The sequence below is a fragment of the Microcaecilia unicolor genome, chromosome 11 (assembly GCF_901765095.1).
Source record: "Microcaecilia unicolor chromosome 11, aMicUni1.1, whole genome shotgun sequence".
Lineage (NCBI taxonomy): Eukaryota > Metazoa > Chordata > Amphibia > Gymnophiona > Siphonopidae > Microcaecilia > Microcaecilia unicolor.
The window spans coordinates 153,505,706-153,528,754 of record NC_044041.1 but is presented as its reverse complement, the minus strand read 5'-3'; the positions used below and the strand labels follow the sequence as shown (position 1 = coordinate 153,528,754).

Below are 23,049 nucleotides of genomic sequence, written 5' to 3'. Positions count from 1 at the left end.
AGAGGACCCGTCAGTAGTTTGGATCTTTTGTGGGCAGGAGATCTGCAACTTATTGGATTGGAAGAAGACTAGCCTTCTGTTCCCAGAAAAGAAGATGCTGAATGGAACCCGCAAACCTTTGGTGTTTCCATGAAATGAAGATCTCAAGGAATTTAGTGGAGGTGGAGTGGCAGTCCCGAGATGCGTCCCTTAAGATTAAAGCCATGGCTCAGCTCTACCAGTTGCCAGTGGAGAGGAGCAGGAGAGGTTTTGGCTGCTGAAGTCATGGTGATAACCAAGAAACAGTCATTCTAGTGGAGGGTTGTATAGTCTTTAAGGATCCCCAAGATTGTCGAATGGAGGGTCTCCTGGAGGTCTTTTGAGGTATCTGCTGTGGCTTTCCAGACAGCCATCTGCAGTGGCTATGTGGCTTAGGCCTGTTTTCATTGGGCTAAGCATTTGCCGGATGCACCTGGTGAAGCTTTGGATGACATCAGTTTAGAGATGGGTAAGACCTTCTTGGCAGACACCCTTTATGATCTGGTTAGAGCCTTGACAAACAATTTGGCCTTATCTGTGGCAGAGCACTGTTTTCTGTGGCTTAGTCATTGGTCTGCCGATGTGGCTTCTAAAGTGCATCTCAGTTATCCTTTTGGGGGAAGTCACTTTTTGGTGAGGATCTGTATGTTTGTGAAGCCAGAGTGTGCACCCTGGGGCTCACAACTGTGAAAGGCTTTCCCCTGCAGAAGTCATGAGTTTTCTCTTTTGTTTTTCAAAATTCCAGCCAAAGAAGGCCATTCTGGTACAGGACTGCACAGTCACTTACCTACTGTCTCGCTGGGGAGACTAAGAAATATGCAAACCACTCACTGGGAATGGTCTGGAGAGACTCAAGGAAAGAAAATTAGCAAGCAAGGTCTATTTTCTCCATCATTTACCATGGAATTTTCTCTACTAAACTAGCTCTTTTATCTTCTTTACCTGTGGCATTTCCGGTCAGGGTTTACTATCATCATAGAGCCTTTTGAGGACAAGACTCCAACGATTTCCAACCCAGTCCTGCATTTCAGGTATAAAAGAGGCTCCATCTGTGAAGGGGGAAGTATATATGTGATAGAATCCTCTCTCGCCCTTCCCTTTCCCCCCTCCTGAACTCTTCCTTTCTCACAGTTCCATGCAAGTGTGATTATAATCTCCCAGCTCACTGCACTTTCCCCTCTTGCAGTTCCATGCAGGTGAGATTATAAGTTCCCTTCTCTCTTCTCTCACAGCTGTATGGATGCCTCCATTGCCATCAAACCCATCTTTGAGAGATTCCAGTCTGTTATCATCACCTCTGGGGTAAGCATTCTATTTGCAGTTAGAGGAGTGTGGTAGCCGTGTTAGTCCACTCTTAAGGTTATCAATAGAAATCAAACAAAATAAAACATGGAAAAGAAAATAAGATGATACCTTTTTTATTGGACATAACTTAATACATTTCTTGATTAGCTTTCGAAGGTTGCCCTTCTTCGTCAGATCGGAAATAAGCAAATGTGCTAGCTGACAGTGTATAAAAGTGAAAACATTCAAGCATTACTATGACAGTCTGACAGGGTGGGAGGATGGGGGTGGGTAGGAGGTATGCATGGGGACATCAAAGCATATCATTGATATTCTAATAGGATGGGTGTGGATAGGTGAGGGGTAGGGTGATCAACAGAGACATACAGCTTTATGGTTTATAATGGGCTAGGAACCCCAGATCCTTGTTAAGTCCTTTCTGTTGGGTGTTAAAATATTCAATCATTCTGACTTCAAAGGTCTTACGTTCTTGTATGGCAGTTACTGATTTCCTTGTGTGGATTGTGGAGTTGATACACCAAATGACTCCTCTGTTTTTCTACTATCCAACTCTGACACCTTCTATGTATAGGCCAGGCCGGGGATACAGAAACATAGGATATTTCTTTATGTACAAAATTAGAACTAATAGAGCTCGGGGGGGGAGGGGAAGACATCATGAATACAGTTGAATACTGTAAGCAATATTTGAGTCTTGGTTATAATCCTATATCAGCCCCATCATATTTGGCTGCCTATATGTGGTTGGCATGGTGCAGACTTGCCAACCGGTGTTTAAGCATGGATGGCTGTGGCCCACACAGAGTGGCGGGTACAGCTCTGGCCACTTTGTTGGGCAGACTGGATGGACTATGCAGGTCTTTGTCTGCTATCACTTACTGTGTTAACCTGAACAAGGAAATTGCTGACAAATGAAAATATGCAATACAAGTTTTTTTTTTTTAATTTTGAAGCTGGAGTCAGTCAGTACATTTTTACTGACTCTGACTCCACCCAAAATTGCGTCCGACTACATCTCTGACTCCACAATCCTGGTGGAAAAGCAGATAGGACTGTGCTCTCAGGGTGTCTAATATCTGCTTTCACATTGCGGTGTTAAGCCACCCAGAAAATTTATCAGTGTATTAAATAATCCAGGGACAGATCTGGAAGTTTACTTGAATTGTGCGGTATTAAAAATTTGAGTGTACATGACTTCATTTGGCACCTCCTTATGTGAATAGACATATGATGTTAGGCAGCACCCTGGTAACCCTGCCCAGGCTCTGTGTTACCTGCAGCCTGTTAGTTTAGAGCAGAGCTAGGGTTGGCTGTGTGAGACCTCCTCCTCTCTGATGGTATGGCAAGCTGGAAGCAGGACTCACTGGTACAAATGAAGGAGCTGAATCAGGCTTAATTCTGTCTCCTGCTCTCCCAACCCTCAGACGCTGTCACCACTGGACATTTACCCCAAGATCCTGGACTTCCAGCCAGTGACTATGGCAACTTTCACTATGACACTTGCCCGGACCTGTCTGTGCCCCATGGTGAGTATATACAACCTCCTGCTCCCTCTTTATTCCTGACAAATGCTTGCTCAAGAACTTGGGGACTGTAGTACAAGTCCAAAAATCCGGACTGTTTGGGGAATGGGGTCAGTCTGGATAATCTGGATTCTCAGGCAGTACTTTTAAAATTCATATTTAAGGAAGAATAAATAAGAGATGAACAGGCAAATTTTGTGTCTTCCCCCACCCCACTCCAAGGTCACTCTTCACGTCCAGCATCACCCTCTCAAGTACTGTAGTTTTAGAAAATTCCCAAGCCCAAAGGAGAGGGCCCAGGTCCCCAAGGACCTTCTCCCCCCACCTGATATCTCTTGCTCCCCTCCGGCTCTGCCTACAGCTCCCCTCCCCCCCATATATGCTATCACGGAATGCCTAGCTACCTGCCTAAGGCTACCCCACAGCCAGTTAGAGGGTCTATCCCCAGCACAGTATAGGTCCGCCTGCACCTGCTGCTTGTGCTCTACACTTGCACCCTCCTTCCACCGACTGGGTCCCAAATGCCTCTGTACGAGTCTCCCATTCTTAAATTATCCCCAGTGATTTCTTTTTTTTTTATTTGCAAGAAGTCTTTATTGTCAGTGAACTTGAACAAAGTTTACATAATACAAGCAACAGGCCAGCACTTCTGCTTTACATATACAAGAAGTCTAATAGTGCTGCCTATATTGTAACGAGTAACAGTATCAACTGGCCTACAAGTACATTACCAAACTTCAGTAATTTTTTTAGAGTGTTTTTTTATATTTTTAACATAATATAATAATGCCCCATCCAGTCCCTACCCCCTCCCACCCCCCACTTTCTCCCAAAAGACACGGCTAGCTATGGCCATGCAGAACACTCTCTAAGCATATAGACCTTTAGTTACAGAGCGTCAGGAGGAATATATTGCCATACCGATTGCCAAATACCCAACTGGTGCTTGCGCTCGGCAATCAATCTCTCCATCTCTCTCACATACCTCAGTTTATATAGCCATTTTGTTATTGGGGGCACCCCCTCTCTCCGCCAATGGGATGCCACAACCACCCTGGCAGTGCCTGCCACCTGGTCAACCAAAGACTGCTGGGCAGGCGAGAGACCAGCAATTCTTGCCGAAAACAGGAACACCAAGGGGCTCAGTGGCACCCTACACCCCAGCCATTTCTGCAGCCGAAAGTGAACCGCCCTCCAATAGGCTTTTATTTTTTTACAGTTCCACCACACGTGACCCATTGTACCCTTTTGACCACAGCGTCGCCAGCACCCATCCGACGCGTCTGGAAAGATCCTCTGCAACCGGGCCGGTGTGAGGTACCATCTATACAGAACCTTCACTGCATTCTCCTGCATAGGGACATGAGTCGATAGCCTCACTACTTTTCTCTCAATTCTCTCCCACTCAGACTCCTCCAGATGTATGGCTAGTTCCCTCTCCCAACCTCTTCTGTGCATTCCCTTATAAGATGAATGATAACGTATGTTTTGATACAAGTAACCAATCAGGCCACGGGAGGACGCAAGTTTCTCACATATCTCTTCCAGACCAAGTTTCTTTCGCGACATCACCTCTCGCACCGCTTTAGTTTGCAAGAAGTGGGCAACTTGGCAATAGGCGAATTCATCTCCCTCTACCTCAGGGTATTTGTCCTTTAAAGCCTTAAAAGACAATACCGAGTCATCTTCAAACATCTGTCCCCAGGTCCGCACCCCGGCTCTGTGCCATTTTGTGAATGTCCCCTTTATAGTGCCGGGTAAGAATAATGGGTTATATGCTATTGGTGTATTCTGGGTCAGGATGCATTGTTTCTTGGGAAACATTCTGTCCCAATAGTGAAGTGTTACCTCCACTGAGGAGCAAGTTCCCTCTCCCATACTTCTAAATGTCTTAGGTAGCCACATTAATGCGCTCAACGGTGTGTCTCCCAATGAGTGTTGTTCTATTTGTACCCATTGTCTATCTGGGTATTCTTGATGCCATTCAAGTGCTGCCTTCCCCTGTGCCGCTCTGTAGTACCAAGCGAGATTGGGTACCCCCAGCCCTCCTCTTTTCCTATCCCTATATAGCAGTGATCTCGCTAGTCTTGGATGCTTTCCTGCCCAGACGAACCGCACAAGTGTGTCTTGTAAGGATGTTATAAATCGTCTGGGCATCATCACAGGCAGCACCTGGAAAAGATATAGCAGCCTAGGTAGAATATTCATTTTAAGAATAGCTATTCTCCCAAACCATGAAAATTGCATGTCTCCCCAGCGCTCTAAATCAGCCCTAATAATTTTGCCTAGCCCCTTATAATTTGCGTTAAACAACTCAGAGAATGTCCTAGTCAGATTCACCCCCAGGTATCTAAGTTGTTTATGAGCCCATCGAAAAGGGGAAGAGATCTTTAAAGAATCCACCACCTCCTCTGGAAGGGTTACATTTAGGGCTTCGGATTTAGTCATGTTGACTTTAAAGCCAGACACAGCTGAGTATTCATCTATCAATCGCTCTAAATATGGAAATGTGGTTAGTGGGCGAGTAACAAACAGTAGGACATCGTCCGCAAAAAGGGCCAATTTATGGATTCTGTCTGCCACTCTAACTCCTGAGATATTGGGGTCCAGGCGCAACCGAGCCGCAAAGGGCTCCATCACCATAGCGAACAGCAAAGGTGAAAGAGGGCAGCCCTGCCTAGTTCCTCTGTAGAGCGTAAATAAGTCTGAATTGCTTCCGTTGACCCGGACACATGCCCTTGGGGTATTATAGAAAGCCTGGATCCATCTCCTAAACTGTAATCCAAACCCCATCGTCTCAAGGACTCTATGCATAAAGGGCCAGTGAACCCGGTCAAAGGCTTTTTCTGCGTCCAAACTTAGAAGACATAATGGTTTCTGGGTTCCTTTTGTCAAGTACATAAGGTCAACCGCTCTTCTGATATTATCCATTGCTTTCCGGTATGAGACAAGGCCCACCTGATCTGGATGGATGAGCACTGGTAGAACTGGCGCCACTCGATTAGCTAACACCTTAGCCAAGATTTTTACATCAGCATTTAACACTGATATAGGTCTATAAGATCCACATTCCATATGATCTTTTCCAGGCTTGGGTATTACTGCTATCCAAGCCTCCATCATTGACAGGGGCAAGGATCCGCCCTTTCCCACTTGATTAAACAAGTCAGCCAAGAGAGGGGCTAACTCGGATGCGAATTGCTTGTAGAACTCATTAGGCAGTCCATCCAGACCAGGCGACTTGCTCGATGGTAAACTTCTAATAGCCTCTTGAATTTCCTTAGGGGTGACCGGCTCATCTAACAGTCGCTGCTGCTGGTGATTCAAGGAGGACAGCTCGCTGTCCTGTAAATAGTGGTCAACTAATTCCATAGATGGATTGAGTTCCCTAGCATATAAGGCCTGGTAGAATTCCCCAAATCTCCTACGTATGTCCTCAGATTTATCAAGATCTTTCCCAGCTCTGTCCCTAATCTTTAAGATAGTTTTGTCTACTTTTTGCCTACGCATCTTTATAGCTAGAAGACACCCTGCTTTGTTGGCGAACTCATAGGAGCCCAACCTGCTCTTTGCATATAACATGCTAAGTTGCTCAGAGTAGATAGAATCGAGTATTAATCTTTGATCGCTTAGTTCTTTCAGGGTCTGCGAGGACCCAGTTGCCTTATGCTGCGCTTCCAACAAACGAATGTTCTCCATACAGCTTGCTATCTGTGCCTTACGGGCTTTTTCTTTCTTACTGGCCAGTTGCAAAAAATATCCACGAGAAACTGCCTTCATAGTATCCCAGATTGTGCTGAGAGAAGGTCCAGAATTCAAATTAAACTCAAAATATTCTTTCAACATTTTTTTATATCCCACCACAGCTGCCTCATCTTGCAGAATATTAACGTTTAGTGCCCATCTTTTGTCCTTGCTCTCGGTTCTAATATGGGGTAAAGTTACCCAAATCGGGGCATGGTCTGACAAAGTCATACTACCTATTCCTGCTTCCGGGCCTCTCTCCGCTAAGGCAACATCGACTAGGATATAATCTATGCAGGAGTAGGATTGGTGTACTGGGGAATAGAACGTATAGTCTCGCACCCTCTGATTATGAACCCTCCACAGGTCTAAAGATTGAGTTAAAGATCTCAGCGCTTGCGCATCCCTCTGTCCCTCCGTTCTAGAGGCTCCAGAGCGATCCATGCCTGGGTTCATCACTGTATTAAAGTCCCCTCCTATAATTAAGGAGCCCTGTGCAAAGGAGGTCAATGAATTTTTAACTTTCTCAATAAAACCTGCTTGTCCCTCGTTTGGGGCATAGATAGAGGCGATAGTGAGGTCCACCTGGTCAATTTTAACATGCAAAAAAATATAGCGTCCACCCGGGTCCCTCTTGATCCTAAGCACCTGCGCCCCCACTGTGGAATGTATCAAAACTGCCACACCCCCCCTTCTGGGCCCTGCCGCAGAGGCGAAATGCGCCACCGGGTAGTCCGAGCAGGAGAGAAATCTTTCGTGCCTTCCCCTCAAGTGTGTTTCTTGAAGAAGAGCCACATGTGGTCTAAGCTGTCCCAGTTCTTTATAAAACTTCTGCCGTTTCTGAGGCATGTTAAGTCCTTTTACATTATAAGATAAGATTTTTAAACCTGTACCCTTCATTAAATGGAGTATCGTTCTTAAGGAGCTTTATCCCTCCAAGACCACTCTGTATAGTGTCGTAGAGTGTGTAATCTTAATTGCCAGCCACGTCCTTCCCTACCCCCTTCAGCCCTCTCTCCCCTAGCCACTTCCCCCCCTATCCCATCCTTTTTCACCACTTGAAAGACCATGACCTCCAAGTGGGATTTGAGGAAGTTCCCCACCCTTCACACAGTCCCAACCCCACATCCATCCCCCCAACCCTGCCTTATCGAATCAAACAACTAACTCTCCCGTTCCATCCTTCAGCTAATTCCTTTTACCCTCCACCATTACCAGTACAGCCAACCATGAACTTAACACATTTTTTTTTTTTTATACCTATGTGCAGAACCCTCACCCGCATTCATAATATACAGTACAGAATAGGTACCTCTGCCAGGCCAGAGTAGTGTATTTTCCTTACACCATGTCCCTGGTGACCTGGTCTTATGGAGTCTGTCCCAATATGTCAATACTTATGTACTTATGAGGCCCTGTGAACAGTTATATTTGATAACCTGTGAGTAGCTATATGTCCTGAACTCCTCAGGTACTATTCAGATAGTAAACAAATGTTTAGATAGTGTTCTAATTGACCCATATTTCAGCTACCTGTTATTGTTTTTGCTGATTGCATCTTTTCTGTTTATTGCCTCTGCTTGTCTGGACTAAGAATTCTGGTGGTTTGTGTGTTGAGTCTGTGAGTGCTTTCCAGGAACTGTGGGACCACTGGGAGTGTGACCCTAGTACCCTAGAAATCACTGGGGATGGGAGGAAGTGACGTCACCGTATAGCATGGTGGTCTAGCTCTGCTGCTCCCATACCCAACACTGATTTTTGGGGTAAAATCGCGAATCAACAACCGAAAAAAGGGGTTTGGATGAGCGGATTCTGCCACTAAACAACTACAGCCATGAGCAAAGCAGTTTCAAGCCGGAAAAAAGATGCGGGCGGAGCGGAGAAAAGTGTGGCGCCTAAGGCCGCTAAGCGCCATGAGTCTCCAGGGCGTGACTCCCTTTCGGACTCGGACTCCGCTTTGTCTATGTCAGAAGCGCGAGCACCTCCCTTGAAAAAAGGCATCTCCAGCGAACTCAGCATCCTGTTTTCAACAGTGGCCAATCCAGGTCATAAATACCTTGCAAGATCCCCAAAAAGTATAAAACATTTTATGCTTCTTATTCCAGAATATTTTTCCCAAGTCAAATTTAATAATGGTCTATGGACTTTTCCTTTAGGAAGCTGTCCAAACCTTTTTTGAAACTCTGCTAAGCCAATCGCCTTTACCACATTCTCTGGCAACAAATTCCAGAGTTGAATTACACATTGAGTGAAGAAAAATTTTCTCTGATTCATTTTAAATTTACTACATTATAGCTTCATCGCATGCCTCCTAGTCCTAGTATTTTTGGAAAGTGTAAACAGACGATTCACGTCTACCCATTCCACTCCACTCATTATTTTATAGACCTCTATCATATCTCCCCTCAGCCGTCTTTTCTCCTAGCTGAAGAGCCCCAGCCGCTTTAGCCTTTCCTCATAGGGAAGTCGTCCCATCCCCTTCATCATTTTTGTCGCCCTTCTCTGCACCTTTTCTAATTCCACTATATCTTTTTTGAGATGCGGCGACCAGAATTGAACACAATATTCGAGGTGCGGTCACACCATGGAGCGATACAAAGGCATTATAATGTCCTCATTTTTGTTTTCCATTCCTTTCCTAATAATATCTAACATTCTATTTGCTTTCTTAGCCGCAGCAGCACACTGAGCAGAAGGTTTCAACGTATCATCAACGACGACACCTAGATACCTTTCTTGGTCGGTGACTCCTAACATGGAACCTTGCATGACGTAGCTATAATTTGGGTTGCTTTTTTCCACATGCATCACTTTGCACTTGCTCACATTAAATGTCATCTGCCATTTAGACGCCCAGTCTCGTAAGGTCCTCTTGTAATTTTTCACAATCCTCTTGTGATTTAACGACTTTGAATAACTTTTGTGTCATCAGCAAATTTAATTACCTCACTAGTTATTCTCATATCCAGGGCTTTTTTTGAGGGGGTACTTTGGTGTACTGAGTACAGGCACCTTTTCCATTGTCTGCTAAAATTGACCCATGGTCCCCAAGTTTTAATGAAAGAGCTCAGGCTCTACATGTCAATTCTGCCTTGTCATAGATTCTGTGACTGGTTGCAGGGGGGCCTAGCTATTGTGGGGTGGGTCCCTCAGTGATCACCCCACCCCTAAAGGATAGCTTGCCATTTGAGTACCGGCACCTTTTTCGTTAGAAACAATGCACTGCTCATATCTAGGTCATTAGCAGCGGTCCCAGCACAGACCCCTGGGGAACCCCACTAACTATCCTTCTCCATTGAGAATACTGACCATTTAACCCTACTCTCTGTTTTCTATCTTTTAACCAGTTTTTAATCCACAATAGGACACTACCTCCTATCCCATGACTCTCCAATTTCTTCTGAAAATCCAGATACACAATATCAACCGGCTCATCTTTATCCACCTCTTAAAAGAAATGTAATAGTTTGATGAGGCAAGATTTCCCTTCACTAAATCCTTGTTGGCTTTGTCTCATTAATCCATGCTTTTGAATATGCTCTGTAATTTTGTTCTTTATAATAGTCTCTACCATTTTGCCTGGCACCGACGTCAGACTCACCGGTCTATAATTTTCCGGATCTCCTCTGGAACCTTTTTAAAAAATCAGCGTTACATTGGCCACCCTCCAATCTTCCGGTACCACGCTCGATTTTAAGGATAAATTACATATTACTAACAATAGTTCTGCAAGTTCATTTTTCAGTTCTATCAGTACTCTGGGATGAATACCATCTGTTCCAGGAGATTTGCTACTCTTCAATTTGTCAAATTGCCCCATTACATCCTCTAGGTCTATAAAGATTTAATTCAGTTTCTCTGATTCATCAGCTTTGAATACCATTCCTGGCACCGGTAACTCTCCCAAATCCTCCTTAGTGAAGACCAAAGCAAAGAATTCATTCAATCTCTCTGCTACGACTTTGTCTTCCCTGATCGCCCCTTTTACCCCTCGGTTATCTTGCGTCCTGCAGCGGCAGCCTTACTCCAGCCTGCAGTGGGCTTTCCCTCTGACAAATCTCCCACCCTTCCGAAAACAGGAATTTGCATCAGAAGGGTGGGACGGGTGAGAGGGAAACGCCCACTGCAGACCAAAGGCAGCCTGTGAGTAAGGCCGTCACTGGCACTAAAGGATAGAACACTTGCTTGCTTCTAAAAAGGTACATGGGGGGGGGGGGGGGGGGAGAGATGCCAGACTGTGCACATGGGGGGGGGGGGGTTGGAGAGAGAGGGAGGGAGAAGGTTTGCAGCACTTGTAGTCCAGATTCTTGAGCAGTCCAGATGCTGTTTTGAAGGGTCCGGATTTCTGGATTTGTATTGTAATTCATCTAATATTTACAGACATTAAGAAATACTTATCTTGCCTTCCTCCTTTGCTTTATCCTGTCTCTGGATGTTTTTTCATGTTCTTTTATAAGCTTTGTCTGTGTGTGCATACGGCATGCATCTTGGTACTTAAAAATTTTATGGTGGGAGGAGATTGATAGTGAAGAGGAGAGAGTTGGAAAGGGATAGCTGAAAATGTCAGGAATTTTCAAAGTGGGCAGGGACAGCAAGATAAAAAAAATCACATAAGGAAGGGACAAAAAAGAGAGGAAATGAATGAGAAAAATAAGGAAAGAATAAAGGGAGAGATCAGAGAAATACCTGGCATACAATTATGGAAATGGTTTATTTTTGTGAAGAAGATCTGAAGATTCAAAACATAGTGGATGTAAGACAAAGCCATTTACCACCTATTGTATTAGAATTAATAATTATGGTGCTAATAATTGGTCTATGGCAGTCAGCATTTTTAAAACTGTGACCACTGTGGGTTTATATGCTCAGATATTCAGCGCCAAGCCATATGAGGATACCAATGCTGCATATCCAGGTGTTCAGGGGCTGCTGGCACTTATCCAGGTACCAATGATATTTTGCCCAGTACCTGGATAACTATGTGGATAAAGTACTTTATCTGGATAGTTACCCAGTTTGCAGACTGAATGTTGCCTAACCAGGTATCTCCTGGCTCTACCCACATTCTCCCCATGCCTGCCCTTACATCTGGATTTTCAGCCGAACCTTCCAGGTAAATGCAGCTGAAAATCCAGGTATGGCACTTATCCGGGTAGGAGCCCCCTTACTTGAATAAGTTCTACTGAATATTGGCCACTATATCTTTTTCCCTATATATTACACACACAGAGGCTTGCAAATCAGGGTTATTAACCAGTGAATACAGAGTTTGTAAGAGCCTGCAAAGGCAGTTATTCTGGCCCACTTCTATGCATCCTCTGCAGGTGGTGGGACGTGGAAATGACCAAGTCGCCATCAGCTCCAAGTTTGAGACACGAGAGGAGATTGGTGAGTGGGTAAACCCCTAGTACCTATACATTTTGTTTTAATTACCTATGCTGGGGATTACAGTCCTCTGAGTGCATTTGCACTGAGACATCTAGGTCATGTTTTGCAAGTAAAATCAATGATGCGATGTTCAGAAATATGGATTGGTAAGTCAGATTTTTTTTTCTGCTAATGACGTATACAATGTTTGTGTAGAAACTTGATGATAAACCACTGTTAAATAGTCCAACAATAGTATATGCATAGTGGAGGTAAAACAGATCATTCAATAACAACCCAACGCTTACGAATCACTTCAGTCACACTTTTGAGGAGTAGGCAAATCCAATTAAATAGGAGCCTCAGCAGCAACTCGTTTCACACAGGAACACATCCTGTGACTTGCCTGCACTGTCATCGGTTTCCATATATTGTATCTCTTAAATTTCTTAATTTCACAACTTTGCTTGTCCTATATAATAATTCTCACCTCCAACGTTCTGAGGCTGCCTGGAACCGTGGTTTCCGGCCAGGGTTAGATGGAGTAGATAATATTGACGTCAGGGAGAGGGGAGGAGCCGCGAAGCAGGAAGCAGCGAATCGGCTGCAGCGAGTGTACAGTGGCAGGGGGAGGAGTAGGGAAACACGCTCCGCGTGTTTCCCTACTCCTCCCCCTGCCTAGGAATCACTTGACACTGCCTGCCAACCACCCGCGCTGCGATCCTCTCTCCTCCCCCTGCTCCCTTCCAGTCACCCATGTCCAGCGACACTCCCCTCCCCTCCTGCCCCCCTCCGCGCATCACCAAGCCCCTACCACCCCCCTCGGCGTATCACCCTCCCCCCTCCCCCCCGCCCACATCAACCCCCTCAGCACCCACAGCCGCAAATACTATCCGGCCGCTGCTGCTGCTGCTCCTGTTGAGCAACAGCAGCCCATACATAACAAAAAAAAGAAAAAAAAACTTAAAACTAAAACGCACCTCCTTAGACAGCCATCTCACATTGGCTGACGTCTCTGCAGCTGCTCCTCCTCTCCCCTCTACGTCACTGCCCCTGGAGGAAAACCCCGGAGGACCGCAGCGACGTCAGAGGGGAGAGGAGGAGGGGCTGCAGAGACGACAGCCAATGTGAGATGGCTGTCTACGGAGGTGCATTTTAGTTTTAAGTTTTTTTTTTCTTTTTTTTCGTTATGTACGGGCTGCTGCTGCTCAACAGGAGCAGCAGCAGCAGCGGCCGGATAGAGTTAGTATTTGCGGCTGCGAGTGCTGAGTGGGTTGATGTGGGCGGGGGGAGGGGCTTGGTGATGCGCCAGGGGGAAGGGGGGGGCATGGTGATGCGTCCTTACAGAGGGCCTTGGGTGATGCGCAGTGGGGGGGCAGGAGGGGAGTGCCGCTGGACATGGGTGGCTGGAAGGGGGCAGGGGGAGGGGAGGGTCGCTGCACATGGGTGGCTGCAGGGGGGGCAGGGAAGAGGGAGATGGGGAGGGGATCCACAGACCACATGGGTGGCTGCAGGAGGGACAGGGGACACAGGAGGGACAATACAGGGGGGCAAGGGGAAGAGGAGGGTTGCTGCACATGGGTGGCTGCAGGGGGGAGAGGTGGGTCGCTGGACATGGGTGGGTACAGGGGGGGCCAGGGGAAAGGAGAGGAGGATTGTTGGACATGGGTGGCTGCAGGGGGCGAGGAGGGTCGCTGGACATGGGTGGCTGCAGGGGGGGCAGGGGGAGAGGATGGTCGCTGGACATGGGTGGCTGCAGGGGGGACAGGGGACAGAGGAGGGACGCTGCACATGCGTGCCTGCAGGGGGAGAGGAGGGTTTGTGGGGAAGGGATCCTGAGACCACATGGGTGGCTGCAGGGGGGGCAGGGGAGACAGGAGGGACACAGCAGGGGGAGAGGAGGGTTGATGGACATGGGTGTCTACAGGGGGGGCAGACGAGAGGAGGGTCACTACACATGGGTCACTGCAGGGGGATGCTGGACATGGGTGCCTGCGGGAGGGGCAGGGGGAGATGAGGATCGCTGCACATGGGTGGCTGCAGGGAGGCAGGGGAGAGGGAGGGGGTGAAGGGGTTCCTCAGACCACACACTCACTTACTATCTCTCTCACATACACTCTCTCTGACACACTCACTGTCTATCACACTCTCTCTGTCACACACACACACACACACACTCTCTCTCTTACACAAACACACACACACTCTGTCTCTCTCTCACGTTCTGTCTCTGACACACACGCTCCATCTCTCACACACGCTCTTTCTGAAATATACACTCCAAGGAAAACCTTGCTAGCGCCCGTTTTATTTCTAACAGAAACGGGCTTTTTTTACTAGTATACTATAATTCATATAAACTGTAAAACTTATCTTTATAAGCTCAAACAACTGCCTTTGGACCTGCACCTCATCTCCTAATCATAAGATAAAATTTTGCCCATATACAGTGGTGGAAATAAGTATTTGATCCCTTGCTGATTTTGTAAGTTTGCCCACTGACAAAGACATGAGCAGCCCATAATTGAAGGGTAGGTTATTGGTAACAGTGAGAGATAGCACATCACAAATTAAATCCGGAAAATCACATTGTGGAAAGTATATGAATTTATTTGCATTCTGCAGAGGGAAATAAGTATTTGATCCCCCACCAACCAGTAAGAGATCTGGCCCCTACAGACCAGGTAGATGCTCCAAATCAACTCGTTACCTGAATGACAGACAGCTGTCGGCAATGGTCACCTGTATGAAAGACACCTGTCCACAGACTCAGTGAATCAGTCAGACTCTAACCTCTACAAAATGGCCAAAAGCAAGGAGCTGTCTAAGGATGTCAGGGACAAGATCATACACCTGCACAAGGCTGGAATGGGCTACAAAACCATCAGTAAGACGCTGGGCGAGAAGGAGACAACTGTTGGTGCCATAGTAAGATAATGGAAGAAGTACAAAATGACTGTCAATCGACAAAGATCTGGGGCTCCACGCAAAATCTCACCTCGTGGGGTATCCTTGATCATGAGGAAGGTTAGAAATCAGCCTACAACTACAAGGGGGGAACTTGTCAATGATCTCAAGGCAGCTGGGACCACTGTCACCACGAAAACCATTGGTAACACATTACGACATAACGGATTGCAATCCTGCAGTGCCCGCAAGGTCCCCCTGCTCCGGAAGGCACATGTGACGGCCCGTCTGAAGTTTGCCAGTGAACACCTGGATGATGCTGAGAGTGATTGGGAGAAGGTGCTGTGGTCAGATGAGACAAAAATTGAGCTCTTTGGCATGAACTCAACTCGCCGTGTTTGGAGGAAGAGAAATGCTGCCTATGACCCAAAGAACACCGTCCCCACTGTCAAGCATGGAGGTGGAAATGTTATGTTTTGGGGGTGTTTCTCTGCTAAGGGCACAGGACTACTTCACCGCATCAATGGGAGAATGGATGGGGCCATGTACCGTACAATTCTGAGTGACAACCTCCTTCCCTCCGCCAGGGCCTTAAAAATGGGTCGTGGCTGGGTCTTCCAGCACGACAATGACCCAAAACATACAGCCAAGGCAACAAAGGAGTGGCTCAGGAAGAAGCACATTAGGGTCATGGAGTGGCCTAGCCAGTCACCAGACCTTAATCCCATTGAAAACTTATGGAGGGAGCTGAAGCTGCGAGTTGCCAAGCGACAGCCCAGAACTCTTAATGATTTAGAGATGATCTGCAAAGAGGAGTGGACCAAAATTCCTCCTGACATGTGTGCAAACCTCATCATCAACTACAGAAGACGTCTGACCGCTGTGCTTGCCAACAAGGGTTTTGCCACCAAGTATTAGGTCTTGTTTGCCAGAGGGATTAAATACTTATTTCCCTCTGCAGAATGCAAATAAATTCATATACTTTCCACAATGTGATTTTCCGGATTTAATTTGTGATGTGCTATCTCTCACTGTTACCAATAACCTACCCTTCAATTATGGGCTGCTCATGTCTTTGTCAGTGGGCAAACTTACAAAATCAGCAAGGGATCAAATACTTATTTCCACCACTGTACCTTTTCTAAGATGCCATATTCTGGTATAATTAACTTTTACCCTCTCTAACAATATTTTCCTTAGCGTCCCTCCGGACCGGACCAGGATTGGACTGATGGGTTGTGCTCGCCTACCAGCAGGTGGAGACTGAGAAAAAACTCTGACTCTAGAGAGCCAATAGGAGCCCTGGCCATGTGACCTTAGCCTCAGTATTTTCTCAGTCTCCCAGCAGGTAGGAAGTGAGCCCATTAGTCTCTCTCCTTTTCTCTTTAGATATTACAGATATTTGTGATAATTCTTCTGTGCCTGGAATCTTATTTAGAGGCTTGACAGGGTTTCCTTTCTCTTCTTTCTTTGACAGCCTCGGGGGTGTTAAACTCGGGTGTCTCGAGTCCACCCCCCTTCCTCCCCATCTCCCTGGCTTAGCAGGGAAGGGCCGTCCCTTTCTCTGGAAAGGTGTACCGTCTTTGGGAGAGGCAGCCACTTTTAACAGGCAGCTGCTTTAAAAGAATTAAATCAAATAAAAGGAAATTCAAAGAAGCAGCCTTTCTTTCCCCAGACTTCTAACGAGCAGGCAGCTCCAATGTTTTATTATGATTGAGGGGTTATAAAAAAAAAAAAAAAAGAAAATAATTCAGTGTCTGTGACTTTAAACAGCGATTTTTCTCGTCAGATTTAATTTCCTCCATTTTCTTGCGTTTTGGCGGCGGCAGTTTAAACAAATGAAAAAAAAAAAAAAAAGAAAGGTGCGAACCGCGTAAGCGCGGCCACCTGTTTTTTCCGATATGGCTTAAAAGTTCAAACAGCTGCTGTCGGTCAGCGTCGCGCAGTTCATGAGGCCGGAACGTGTAAATTTTGCTCTCCCTTCAAGGTTTCTTCGGGTCCGGTGCTGCCTCCGGTTTTTTCGGGGCCTTTTTCGCCGGCTGTTGTTTCTTCGCCGTTCCACTGGGCTCCGCTTGTTCGGAGGTGTCGGGCGCGCTGTTGACGATCGCCACAGGGCCAGTGGCGTGAACGGCGGCCATTTTGTTTCTCCCTCCATCTTATCAGTCAGGGATTTCTCTGCTTGAAGGTAAGGCTGCAGTTCATAGAGCAGTTCGGCTCCAAGATGTGTACACTTTTGTATGTGCTGAACGGCGTATTCTAAAATGCTCTTCACATCAGCAGGCAATATTTGGTTGAAAGGGGGCTCCTTTCATATATGGATATATAACAAGCTTTTCTTCTTTTAAATTTCTATGTATCACGGGGCTGTTAACACTAGTTTTTTCTGGTGCTCAGTCATTTTTCATTGCCTGGTGGAAAATCTACATCTTATCATAATATCATAATTCATTTCAAGCATTTTCCTCAATAGCTGTAGTATTATACAGTGTTTTAAGAACTTTAGAAACTTTCTCTATAGGCATAGAGTAAATTTCTGTCTTTCTCATTCCCTGGTGAATAGGACTACATTGTCTAAGAGTCAATTGATTGATACTTTGCAATTCTGACCATAATATCTTAGTTCCTTTCAAGCACTTTACTCCATGCCTATGATGTTATATAGTGTTTTAAGAACTTAACAGACAATCACTCTCAATGGCTGTAGTGTTATACAGTGTTTTCTTTTTCCGACTTTAAGAAGCCTTCTCTAGAGGCATACAGTATATTGTTCAGATGCCATGGGGATATATCAGCTCTTTCATATTCTCTGAGGGACAGTCCTGTCTTCCAAGCTCCCAATCACTCAGCTGCCTTAGCAGGCATGCTTTATTCATGTCTTCCCTTCTTTTCCAACTGCCTTGAAGCCTCTCATATTTCATTTTAGCTTTCTTCTGGTTTTTACAGGACATATGGTCACTTAGAGAATAAAGTCATCCTTTCACTTAAAGATAGTGGACGGTCCTCAAACCATCTACTCGTGTTTGTCTCTACTCTATCAGTTCAGCATTGGCAGATTATAAACATCCTGGTTTGGTCCAGTATGCCTATACATACCATCTGCTATCTCTTCCTCTTCCTTAGAGACCTGATGTTATATCAAGCTTTCTTGAATTCAGATACAGTCTTGTCTACACTGCCTTCACCAAGTGGCTGTGGCACAACTTCATTTTTTTCGTTACAGGTAATTTCCAAGTTTGTCCTTTTTCATTTTCATTCTATGCGCCTTCACTCCAGAGTGTTCTTTCAATTGGCAGGGGATTCACTCACTTCCTGTGTATTTATGCCATAGGTACATAAGTATGGTTATGCTGGGTAAGGCCTAAAGTCCATCAAGTCCAGCATTCATATCTAATGGGCATAGGTACATAAGTTTTGCCATTCTGGGGAAGCTCAAATGTCCACCTTTCTACAGCCAGAACAGCATTAAAGTTAAAAAAAAAAAAAAACCTCTCACGAGAGTATCGAACAGAAATCTCTGCTCCAAAAGCAAGGCTTTGCAGTAATTCTGCAAACTAACGCATACAATATTTGCCATGGCTGTTCACCACTGGGAACACTGGGGACCCTGGGCCTAGGTTCGGTGTTTTAACCTGAAACAAGCTCAACATTCATATCTATTGGGTGTGAGTCTGGTACTACTACTACTACTACTTAACATTTCTAGAGCGCTACTAGGGTTACGCAGCGCTGTACAAATTAACAAAGAAGGACGTTCCCTGCTCAAAGGAGTTTACAATCTACATCTCAGTGAGGGAGGACGCATGACTGTGGTACGTGGATTAGTGTTATGTGGATTAGGGAGATCCAAGAAATTACAGGCCGGTGAATCAGACGTTCATACTGGGACAATTTTTTTCTGTCCGGAGCATACTACCATAGCTGGTGGACTCCTATATTCAGAACTTTCTATATTCAGAACTTACCCAACTATGGAACGCCATAGAGATAGGGTTGGAGTTTGTAGCCCTATTTAACTGGTGTCCTTGGTCACCCTTCCTCTTCTCCTCAGGATCCAGAGAATGGCTAGTTTTTTGCTTATGCATTAACCGGTCATTTTCAGCAGTACTCTCTCTTCCGTTCTTTTATAGATCTAAGAGGATGTTCATTGCGCTCTTAGGGTCATTTCATTCTTACCTAGACGACTGCCTAATTGGAGAAAGTCTTATCAGCAGAGTTCTCAGGTCACGCACCGGGTGTTGCATTTCTTACAGTCTCTAGGTTGGGTGGTGATTGTAGCCAGGCCTCTCATTTGATCTCTCATCAGATATCTCTGATTTTCTCTTTGTTTAGTCAGGTTGGCGCACAGTCTTTTGTCTCCTCTGCAAACATCCCAGTTTATATTTTTCTTGGTGACCTTGGGCCTTCGGCCATTTCCTCGCTCTATTCTGCAGAATGCAATTTTACTTTCTAATGCCCAAGAAGGAATTTTCCTTCATCCTATTGCGAATCTCAGGGTCATCAATCGCGCTATTTAAGTGTCATCTAGTTATCTCAAGAACCTTAGTTCTGTCATTGGGATGCTTCGTGCAGTACACTTTTTGGCAGAAGCTTGTTTGTATATATTTTTTTCTGGGGGACCTCAGCAATTCGTTTTACCTTCGGTTGAATTTTGTTTTCCCTACTGACAAACAAGGCGGAGAGAGCTATGTTGGTCCTTGCCATGGCAATGGGTTATGTCATCCGCCAAGGAGGAGTTAAGAGTATACTCTTGAGTTTGTACTCATTTTTTCTTAGTTGTGTCACCCTGCATTTAGGTGAATGGACTCTCATTTTTTCAGCCTTACTTCCTCACTGCGACACTTCAGGGCTATCTCTTTTTGCCTTCAGGCTCACGAACATTTCTTGCTTCTTCCGTTCAGCAACAGTCTTGACGGAGACAGGGACAGATGCCAACGTCCAGCAGGGGTTTTTCAACCTTCTTTATGCGTTTCTTCCGTCATCTCACTAGGTGTTTACGCAGAACCAAGGCACCCTTCTACATCCGGACCCCCAATCACTCAAACTTATGGCGTGGTTACTGGGTCCACAACATCTTTGATATCTTCGCAGGAAGTACTTCAAGTTTTAATTGCTTCCAGACAGAAATCTACATTAAAGTCCTATGAATCAAAGTGGCGACAGTTCACTCTGTGGTGCTCCTCTCGCCACTTCATTCCACAAACAATATCCATTTTGCATGTTTTGGAATGTCTTCTGCATCTTGCGAAATCTTGTCTGTCTTACTCATCCATTAGAGTTCATTTGGCAGCTCTATCAGTGATGCATGATACTGTTGACAACCGCACGCTTATGCAGCATCCACTGTCAAAGCGGTTTCTTAAAGGAGTCCTGCACCTGTACCCCCCTCTTCGTCCACCAGCTAGGTGAACAGACTCTTAAAGTTCTGTTTTCTAGTAGCCATAACTTTTTCTATAAAGTTTTCCTCTTCAAGCAGTGTTTCCTAGTAACCATTGCAGCAAGTAGATCTATGTGTGGAATACTTCTACGGCTGGTAACTTCTTTTCGGTCTGCTGTAGTTTAAAATTTTCACCTTTCCCAATCGGTTTTTTCTTATTGGTTTTGTCCTTCTAGCCAGTAGGCGTAAAAGTTTTTCATTGTTTCTAACCCGCTATATCGCGAAGGATCAAGGAAATGAGAATGTCTTTCTCTTCTCGCTGAGAGGGCAGTTCCACAGCGTATTACAACATATTCCACAACTTCAGAAGCGGACTCTATTCTTACTATGGCAATTTTTGGTGCTCTCGGTGCACATTGGTAAGTTGGCAACTTAGTCCTAGTTTCATTTTATTTTGCTCATTGGGACACACTACATGTTAGTTGTCGCCAGGTGGCCTATGCAGCATGAACATTTCTCTGCAGTTTTCATAGGGTCCCTCCCTTCAGATTACTGCTTTGGTACTTCCCATCAGTCCAATCCTGGTCCGGTCCGGAGGGACGCTAAGGAAGGAGAAATTAGATCTTACCTGCTAATTTGCTTTCCTTTAGTCCCTCCGGACCGGACCAGGCCCCTCCCATGTTCTCTCTACTCTTTAGCTTCTTTTATTAAGTAGGAAGTGTATTCAGTAGGAAGTGTATTCATTCCTTTACGATTCGTGGAACAATACTATATATATACAGAACTTTACGTGGTCTATATCACTTCTCTGGTGGTTGCTGGTGAGCTCAATTGCTGGAATCTATCTATAAAACCTTAAATACGCCATACCACTTCTCTGGTGAGAGTTGTGGCTGAGCTCAGTTGCTGGAATATCTATAAAACCTTAAATATGATTTACCACTTTTCTGGTGAGAGTTGCTGGTAAGCTCAGTTGATGGAATATATATAAAATCTTAAGTGGGCCATACCACTTCTCTGGTGAGAGTTGCTGGTGAGCTATAAGACAAGTGAGCCATACCACTTCTCTGGTGAGAGTTGCGGGTGAGCTATATTATACGTGAGCCATACCACTTCTCTGGGGAGAGTTGCTGGTGAGCTATAGTACAAGTGAGCCATACCACTTCTCTGGGGAGAGTTGCTGGTGAGCTGTAATACATATCGGGCCATACCACTTCTCTGGTGAGAGTTGCTGGTGAGCTCTGATACTTGGCATTGCCGAGTGCTTTGTGGCTGCTAGGATTCCATACGGCACAGAAGGTCTTTCTTTCTTTCCTGCTTTGTTATTCAAATACTGAGGCTAAGGTCACATGGCCAGGGCTCCTATTGGCTCTCTAGAGTCAGAGTTTTTTCTCAGTCTCCACCTGCTGGTAGGCGAGCACAACCCATCAGTCCAATCCTGGTCCGGTCCGGAGGGACTAAAGGAAAGCAAATTAGCAGGTAAGATCTAATTTCTCCTTGTATTCCTTTTACTGTATAAGCTGCATTGAACGTGCTTTGAGTGGGAAAGCGCGGGATACAAATGTAATAAATAATAATAATACTTAGGTGCCTCCTCAACTTGTCAACGTAGACGCTAAAAGCGTTATCATGTTATAAATGTTCAATTTGACCCAACCCCAGAACATTGACTCCAACCCACCCAATCAGCTGCTTACAATAAGGATGCCCAATCAGCCTCTAAATGTAATCCTTTGGGCAAAACTGTCCCCAAAGAAAATATCCAATATCGTTCCTTGAAGTTAAGCAATCTTTCAATGTCGCCACCTTCCCATCCGATGCATATAATTTTGAAACTCTCCACTTAAAATATCCACAAATGTGTGGTGTTTCCCCAGCCAATATGACAGTCGCGGTGCCTGACCAGTTTTACAAACAGTTCTGGATTTATGCTCATGGCAATGCCTATGTACTTATGGGAAGCAACTGCTTGCCCTGGGATTTGTTGTATGGAGTGTTGCCACGATTTGGGTTTCTGTCAGGTACTTGTGATCTGGCTTGGCCGCTATTTGGAAAACAGAATACTGGGCTAGATGGACCATTGGTCTGACTCAGTATGGCTACTCTTACGTTCTTAATCACATTTTAATTGCCCTAGATGTACGACCCATACATAAAAGTCTGCTTGGGCAACGTATCACATAGATGACATTCTGTGAATCACAGTCAGTATTATCTCTACCTACAAACACTCTATCCTGTTTTACTGGACATCATTCTAATCCTATCATTGACGAGGCATACCATTGACAACCCCCGCACACCCCTTGACCATGCTTAGGATTTTAGAGGAGAGGATAATCCTTTTACATGACAATATTTCTTCCACCGTACACCCTCTGATTGTAGCAAGAGATAATACTGACTGCGATTCACAAAATGTCATCTGTCAGTACCCATGTCTAAGGTCCATTGTAGTCAGGTACTGGGCCCCAGGTAAGTGGTCTGGTAACTCGTCCAATTGGGGCATTGGCTAGGCGTCAGATACAGTACAATCAATGAGTCTCCTGTAAGCCACACAGAAGCAGATTGTGCTATCTGTCTTGGTGTAACCTAGGGGTTAAAATAATCTTAACTGGGCTCCTCCAGAGGGAAAAGAAAAGAAAGTTTTATAGTGACATCACTCTGGAACAACAGCTGAGCAAGCTGAGACCTGGTTGCCTTGGCGACAGCTTGCTGGTCAGTTGAAAGTTGGGCAGAAACAGATGAAGAGAGTATATGTATTTTTGAGTGTGAGAGTGGCCAGAAGGAGAAGGCTGCAGCACTGGGAGT

At 45.4% G+C, this 23,049-nt stretch overlaps 1 protein-coding gene across 4 annotated transcripts in view; it reads left to right on the top strand.

Moving 5' to 3' along the window:
- ERCC2 (ERCC excision repair 2, TFIIH core complex helicase subunit) overlaps positions 1–23,049 on the top strand; it is a 455,444-nt gene that overhangs the window by 262,710 nt on the left and 169,685 nt on the right. For 3 of the 4 annotated variants that reach the window (XM_030217434.1, XM_030217435.1, XM_030217433.1), the window contains exons 13-16: positions 980–1,049; positions 1,251–1,320; positions 2,748–2,849; positions 11,915–11,978. In XM_030217434.1, the coding sequence (XP_030073294.1) occupies positions 980–1,049; positions 1,251–1,320; positions 2,748–2,849; positions 11,915–11,978 (306 nt within the window). The remainder of the gene's footprint in view (positions 1–979; positions 1,050–1,250; positions 1,321–2,747; positions 2,850–11,914; positions 11,979–23,049) is intronic. The other variant, XM_030217436.1, reaches the window with a different exon arrangement.